This window comes from Diadema antillarum, unplaced genomic scaffold, assembly GCF_040938485.1.
Source record: "Diadema antillarum isolate AM-2024a unplaced genomic scaffold, OU_Dant_1.0 scf00000083, whole genome shotgun sequence".
Lineage (NCBI taxonomy): Eukaryota > Metazoa > Echinodermata > Echinoidea > Diadematoida > Diadematidae > Diadema > Diadema antillarum.
In genome coordinates this window covers 588,602-596,706 of record NW_027270972.1, presented here as the reverse complement: position 1 = coordinate 596,706, position 8,105 = coordinate 588,602, and the positions used below count along the sequence as shown (strand labels likewise).

Sequence of the window (8,105 nt, the reverse complement as noted above, 5' to 3'; positions counted from 1 at the left end):
GTTCACATGGGTACCTTCTAGTACCTCTGGTAAAGCATCTTGAAGGGACAGCATCTCAACCCCTTCACACCATCTTCCTCTGGATTTTAAAAGAATGATTTGAACAGGAAACATGCTGTTCGAATGATTTTGACAAATTTCTTCAACCACATGAAAAATATAATATATCCCATCTTGCATTTTATCCTACCACTGAAAAAAAAAAAGGAGGAGGAGAAAAAAGGCACATCACTGTGGGAAGGATGGGTCAGATCTACCAAGTATGTTCAGTGGGTCTTCTGGATAACTACTGTTGGTAGACAAAGCTGACTGCTCTGCTGTGTCGACCGCATCAACAAACATAGCATGAAGACATTTACCACATGTAATGTAACTCCCAGTTAGATGCGGTCAAGCTTGTTGCGAGTTGGGAAGACATTCTCAGTCACTTATCAGACGCTTTCTTCAAAGTCTATTCTTGTCCAGCAAGTCACGCTCTCGCCATCACTCATCATTTTCAGTTTCCATCCAGCAGCTTCATATGAGTGAGACGGCTCCGCTGGCAACAAGCGATCCTATTGGCCGATACCTCATGATGTACTGAGACCCTGCCTCCAAGTCTACAACATCAGCACTGTGAGAAGAAGAAGACGAGGGGAAAAAAGCCCCAAACAGTTAAACCTTACTGTGTGTTTATTTCATTGATCCACAACACAGCTCCAATGACAAAAGCACCCAAAACAGCAGCAAATTTCTACACAATGGCATGTAGCAGAATAAAACAAAGGTAAGTAGCCTCTTGCAAAGGATGAAGGTTGATCAACATCACATACAGGTTAAATAGTGATAACTTGTTGTAGTTTTTATTCATGGAATGCCCAGGGTACATACAGGCATAATCTAATTGGTAAAAGCAAGTACATGACTGAGCCTATCACAGATGTTAAGTATAAGTCTTGAAAATGCTAGGGCCTATACACTAATGGTAAAGATTTTAATACAAAGCCTACCAATAATATCACTAAAAGTTGGATATGTATTTTTTCCTTGATTTCAATTGATATAGGTATGATAACATTAACATAATAGAATCAGGGAGTTTCCAAGGAACAATATGGGAGAAACTATTATCATCATTAGCATAATCATCGTCATTATCATCACCATCATCATTGTTGTTCTTGTTTAGCTTGTACTATCATCATTATGATCATCATCATCACCATTACTATCTTTATCATTTCAACTATTCCTACCACTACTATGGTTACCTACAGATACATGATTTCAAACTTACTTCTGCTCATCTTCCAGCTCTGGCTCGATGAGAACATGTTCCTGTCTTTCATTGGCTCGCAGGAAGACATAGCTATCAAGGTTGGGCTTCGGAACTGTCAACAGGAAGGGTGAAACTTACACTCTCAGTAAAGGCTGACGTCATTTCCAAAAATCAAAATGCTGACAGGATGCTGTAATTGCCATATATTTCAGAGGAATAATATTTAACGACCCCCAAATTCCCAAGAGAATCACTGGCAAGCAGTACATGCAAATGTACCATATGTACCAAGTTCCATGAAGATACCTTGAACCATTTCCGAAGCATGGAGAAAAAGTGAAATTTTAGCATTTTCACTTGACCTTTGACCTCATGGCCCGAAACTGTCTCTAGAGAATCTTTGTCGGATAATACACGTATACACCAAGTTTCGAGAAAATACCTTAAAGGACAAGTTCACCTTCATAGACATGTGGGTTAAGTGAATGCAGCATTAATAGTAGAAGACAGCAGTGAGAGTGTGAGGAAAATCGGACAATCCGTTCAAAAGTTATGAATTTGTGAAGTTTCTGCTCAGTCACGGCTGGATGAAAAGACTACTTTAGCTTGTGATGTCACATGAGTACAACGATATAAAGAAAGAATTAAGAAAAATCAACATTTTTCCATTTTTCTCGCATAACAAAAGAGCACTCGACTTCTCTCTTTCAGAAGGCAGGGGGAATAATATTACCCTTAATTTACGTCAGTAACAAGTTGAAGAAGTGTGCACTTTAATAAAAAAGTAAAGTTTTGTGAAATTCTCTTTTTATTTTCCTTATATTGTTGTACGCATGTGACATCATACGCTGTAGTAGTCTTCTCATCCAGCAGTGACTGCACAGATACTTAAAAAATTCATAACTTTTGAACAGATTGTCTGATTTTCCTCAAACTTTTACTGATGTATTCTACTAATATTGCTGCATTCTCTCAATCCTTATGTGTATGAAGGTGGACTTGTCCTTTAAGGTATTGCATAGTTACAAGGGAAATAGTGAAATTTTGTGTTTGACCTTGACCTTTCACCTCGAGTATGTGAACCATAAAGTTGATAGACACAACTTTGTCCACTCTTACATAAATATGCCAAGCTTCATTAGGGTAACTCAAACGGTTCTTCAGGTAATACGCTGTCGACAAAATTGATTATGGACGCAAGGACAGATGGAAGGACGGAGGGATGGAGGGACGAAAGGACAGGACGGACGGACAACCCGAAAACATAAAGCCTCCCATGACACTTCATGGCGGAGGCATAAAAAGCAAGTTTTGCAATCATATAAGACATTACAAAGTCCATAAAATTCTGCACCCAGGCAGCCTTACCTAATTTTTGCTTGTCAAGATTCTGTAGGTTGGGTGGCATGTGACGAAGAATGACCTGCTGTGCATGAGATTCACTGCTTTCTGCAAACCTATTGGAACAATACAAGATCAAATAGACATCAAAGTGCAAAACTAACCACAGTTCAAAGTGGCTGAAATTAGTAGACTGAAATCAATTCATAGACAGAATGGTAGACATCTTTATCTCAAATGGATTCAAAATGGATCACAGACGCTTCAGTGAAAAAAAGTTTTGAAACATTGATATTGATTATAACAGAAATATTTGTATGCCATATACCTGGTAGAGAAAGCCACTACACTGACTTGTACACAATTTTTTTTTTTTTTTTGTTATTCTTATAAATCACACCAAATGAATAAATTATCTCCAGCATATCAAATTACTGTGCAGTTGTAATGACAGGGCTGCAAACTTCAACAGACTGAAAAGCATATAGTGAAAACATTCTGAATGTATAGAACACATTTTTGTTTAAAAACGGAGAAAGCAAAAATGCTAAGCAGTCTACATGAAATTTTATACAGCAGATAATTTGTGTTGAATTAAAAATGACGAACTCTACAACTATAAAAAGGTTACATGTTATCCAACAAAATACTTTCATTAAAACCTGTTGTACATAGACCAAATAATGAATGACAGTGTAACTAAAAAATGAACAAACAAATTAAAAAGAAATATATATGTTCTGATTATAGATATTTTCCAACACACTCAGTAAAAACACCCATAGCTTCAAAGACTATAATCAATGGCGTATTAAGAATACTTTGTATTTTCCTTGCCTTCATCAATGCAAGATATTTATTTTAATTATTTATTTATTCAAGATTTCATGCGTGTTCACAAAATAGGAGTGCATACAAAATGTATGCAAGTACATCTCATATAGCCAAGACAGAATATATACGATAATATATACGATAAGTATACATTGATAAGTAGCAGTTACAGAAATAGTATACAACTCTAAGAGAGCTACATTATTCAAGGTAACGAACACGCAAAGGAATTGTAACATAAGCTTAAAGCTTGAAAATCGTTGCAACCCTGTGCACACAATCTATATGCTTGCAAATAGTTCAAATGATGAGTTTGGGGGGGGGGGGTATTTACAAAGAGAGGAACATGAGGAGGGAAAGAAAAAATGCATGTGTGGTGCCTATTTGTCCTGTCGGAGTTTAAAGTGTCAAGTCATTATAAGCAAATTATACCGATTAAATTATGCAAAGGGATTGCAACAATAACGGTAGACATTCCACTCACTCTTTGGCAAATGCAAACTCTTCTGGCGACAGCATGTTTGGCTCATCAGGACCTCGTGTGGATTCCTTGTGGAGAATGTGGTGGACATACTTCTCAATCTATGCAAAAAAGAGGTAGTCTGAATTTGTAGCCTATCATGCTTAATGTGAAATGAATTGAAGAGATGTTTCATGCTTAGTGTGAAGTGCATTGAAGAGATACATTTGAAGAGATGTAAACATCTTACTCTACTGCACTTTATCCACAATTCATCGCATAATACTGTATCTCAAAGTTATCACGTGCTGTGTTAATTACAGAAACTGCCATCCATTCAAAACTGTTCACAAAATGTAATGAATAACCTGTTACCTGGGAATGATCATCCCCTACAAATTCAAAATATTTCACAAGTGGAATCTGACAAGAGCTTCCCGAAGGTGCACTCGTTCAATCTTGTTTTTGCATGTACATGTACCTGTTCATACTCTTAATGTGTGTGGCTCTTTATATTTTTCTTGAGGCCGACTGTGCAATTCACTTTCTCACTATGCTGTTAGCATATCGTGAGTTGGTTGGTGTACTACAAATTTCCACCATCACAACTATCATAAATCATAAATTAGAAAACAAGGACACCCTTATTAAGAGCAGTCTGTTCAGAAGTAAACACATCGTAAGATTAAACACATCATGATCTTCCAATATGATTGTATGATAAAGTTTTCTTTAAAATCAAATTTGAACCTTGTCAAAAAGTTCTCACTTCACTGGAAATGTATGAATACTTTCTTGTTGTTTTCACATCAAATGAGTAAGGTGACTCATGATTTCACAGGATTGGTGTTAATCCTTACTATTACAGACATACATGTATGTATATATTTTAGGCACATCACTTTCAACAACAGAAAAAATATCTTTGGATGAGCATCAGTCTATCAAATATATTAGATTAAACAAAATTATTACTAAAAATGTACTGTTTTACAAACCTTTTCCAGTCTTATTCTTAGGTAGCTGCTCAGGACGTACCTGATCCTATCAATCTGTGGTAGTGCACAAAACATATAAAGATACAAACATTACAGTCAATCTGTATATAGACCTGAAATCTCTTTTAAACATACAAGTACATTGTATAATACATATGAGCTCAATATTACTGCACCACTTGGTTGATAAAGTACATTGAGTAATGTGGGTAATTGCAATAGAATACTTTATGTAACATGGAAAGACTCCAGGTCAAGAATTCTTATTCATTTACTCAGACGACATCTATTAGAGTACAGTCATCAATTTCAGTCAAATTAACAGTATGCATTTGACCGTGATGGTGACCATCAACTCTGTGTAAATCAAAGCGTAGGGAAAATATCCCGCTCTAGCTTCTAACATGATAATCAATCACATAAATTTTCTCACGAAGAAAGACTGTGGCGAGAGATGAAATGCAGCTATAATGTTGTTGACCAACTGCACAAGCCCATCCCCCTTTTTTTAATGCCAAAAATAGGCTTCCCACAAAAAAAAAAGAAAAATAACAGGAAAGAAGGAAAGAATGAAAGACACTTGAGTTGTTAATAAGATGTCTTCTCGGGATACTTTCCTCTCTGCTGTGTTTTGAATATTTTCTTTGCACGAAATATAAAAGAATTTGGCCACATTTGTGTTATATCCCAAGAAATTGGTTTGCAAAGATCTGATCGATGAAATCACTGGCTTGGGTCACTGCCATTGCCTGGCACTAGGGAAGGGAATATTCTTACCTCCATTCGGTGAACGATGATCCTGAAGTCTCCCTTCTTGCACCTCTTCACGTTCTCCTCCATTTGTTCCATCTGCTCCAACATGCATTCTACAATCTCCACTTTGCTTTCCAACAGGTTGGGTGCAAACTTCTCATTCAACCATGCCTGAAAAGTTATTGCAGCAGACACAGAGAGAGATCGAGGGGGGGGGGGGGGGGGGGGGGGGAGTTGGTGGAGGGAGAGGGAGAGGGAGAGAGAAACAGATACACATAGAACATTTCATTTGGTTTAATATTCAGTAGGCCTACCGGTACTTTGCTTTGTTTTGTTTTGCAATTTATTTGAATGTGCCATACCGTTCCCTTCACCAACGTGAGATTTTGATTGCCACTTATTGGTCCAAGGCCAAGGGCAATTTCTTTAAATTTAGTTTCTTCAATTTTCTAGCATATTATATGGTTAGAATCTATATCTTACACAATGCAATTATTAAAATGATTCCATGCCAAGATATCATGATAGGGACTTGGAGTTGGAAAGTCATGGTCGACAATGTCAATAGAATATCATTATATCAGCGGACATTGCCAACTCCTGGCTACTGTTGGCGTAATACTACTGACATTACTGTATGACTAGTAGTGTACTAGAAGTAGAGTAAACAACCCTGTTTGCTGCGGGCTTTGTGTACAGCCAGGGTGCCTATTTGCGGCCTGATCCAACAGTCGGATCAGGCCGCTAGGTGCGGCAGTCTTGCATTGTGCGAACACGCTGGCGCCCGTGTTTTGATGGGCGCTCTGCATCGGTTGATTAAAACTCGATTTTTGAAAAAAAAAACAGACAGGATTTTTTTCTTCTTTTCCTCATGGATAGTGGACATGTGTGTATAACAAAAAATCACTGTGCAAAGTTGCGACAATTTATACGTCAGATGTGAGATGAATAAGAAGTGAATAACGTTTAGGGGGCCTCATGAGGCGTTCCCCCCAGGCCTCATGAGGCGTGGGGGCGGTCCTCATGAGGCGGGGCAGTCCTCGTACGCGGGAGCGGTCCTCATCAGTTCGGGAAACCCACTCACAAGGGGGGCCCCTCCTTATAAGTAACCCGTCCCCTTTATAAGTAACCCCGTCCCCCTTATAAGTAACCCCCGGGGCACCCCTTATAAGGAGTCTCCACGCTTTTTTGCAATGCAACGCGAAAATGACAGGACTGCGGCAATTCGCTTGATTATGTCCATAAAGCTTCACAAGTTTCCTAGTTACTCACGAAATTTGAGCAAAATCGGTTTGAGGCATCATATCTAAAATCATGGATTTAAATGCGATGTCAAACGACCCATGCGAATGCTGAAATGCGAGCGATTACTGGCGTGAGTGTCGCCAGGCGGGGCGGCGCGGCAATGCTTGAGTGCAGACGTGGCGACTGAGTACGGAGACTTTCGTACTCAGTCGCCACGTCTGCACTCAAGCATTGCCGCGCCGCCGCGCCTGGCGACACTCACGCCAGTAATCGCTCGCATTTCAGCATTCGCATGGGTCGTTTGACATCGCATTTAAATCCATGATTTTAGATATGATGCCTCGAACCGATTTTGCTCAAATTTCGTGAGTAACTAGGAAACTTGTGAAGCTTTATGGACATAATCAAGCGAATTGCCGCAGTCCTTTCATTTTCGCGTTGCATTGCAAAAAAGCGTGGAGACTCCTTATAAGGGGTGCCCCGGGGTTACTTATAAGGGGGACGGGGTTACTTATAAGGGGGACGGGTTACTTATAAGGAGGGGCCCCCCTTGTGAGTGGGTTTCCCGAACTGTCATGAGCGGGTTTCCCGGACTGGGAGGCCGGAGGAGGCGGCTAGATAGCACAGCACAGGACAGTCCTGTGTAAATACTCAATCGTGAGTGATACACGCCATTAATACCAAAACAACAACAATAGTCCCAGCCTAGCTAGCCCCGGTCTAACCGCAGCAGCGACCCCATACGGACAAATACGTACCGTAAAGGGTTACAGCGCCCCGCGACGGGGTTAGCCCCGGTCCAGCCAGCCCAGTACAGTGGAGGGTGTAACTATACACAGGGTCACAGCCCGAGTCGCTGTACAATGTCAAAAGTGTCGCGACGCCGTGCTTCGCAAGGCAGCGCGGCGTCTGGTCGGGTAGAGGTGGTCGTGCGTTGGCCGGCGGGCGACGGCAAGAAGCTGCAACTAAAGTGCACTAGTGATACTTCACAACCAAAACACATTGTAAACATGAAAAGAAACGCTTTAAATAATGCTACTATGTACTTACCTCTTCTAATTTTTGTAGCACATCTGCTGCAGTCATTTCGACCTCTTCTTCATCACTCGAGTATTCTCCTTCGACATTTTCGCTGAATTCTTCACTCATTTTGTAGCAGTCCGTTCTTCCTTCCCTCGTTTCAGTTTCGCGCGGTTTGTCACTTGCGCTTAATGTG

At 40.0% G+C, this 8,105-nt stretch overlaps 1 protein-coding gene across 1 annotated transcript; it reads right to left on the bottom strand.

Moving 5' to 3' along the window:
* Positions 1-444: 444 nt before the first annotated feature.
* Positions 445-8,067, bottom strand: LOC139717828 (DNA replication complex GINS protein SLD5-like). Its single transcript, XM_071629324.1, has 7 exons — positions 7,940-8,067; positions 5,669-5,815; positions 4,892-4,945; positions 3,918-4,015; positions 2,627-2,715; positions 1,277-1,370; positions 445-613 (listed from the first exon to the last, which is right to left on the bottom strand). The coding sequence occupies exons 1-7, from the start codon at positions 8,036-8,038 to the stop codon at positions 517-519; spliced, it is 678 nt and encodes a 225-aa protein (XP_071485425.1). The 5' UTR covers positions 8,039-8,067; the 3' UTR covers positions 445-516.
* Between the last annotated feature and the right edge of the window lie 38 nt (positions 8,068-8,105).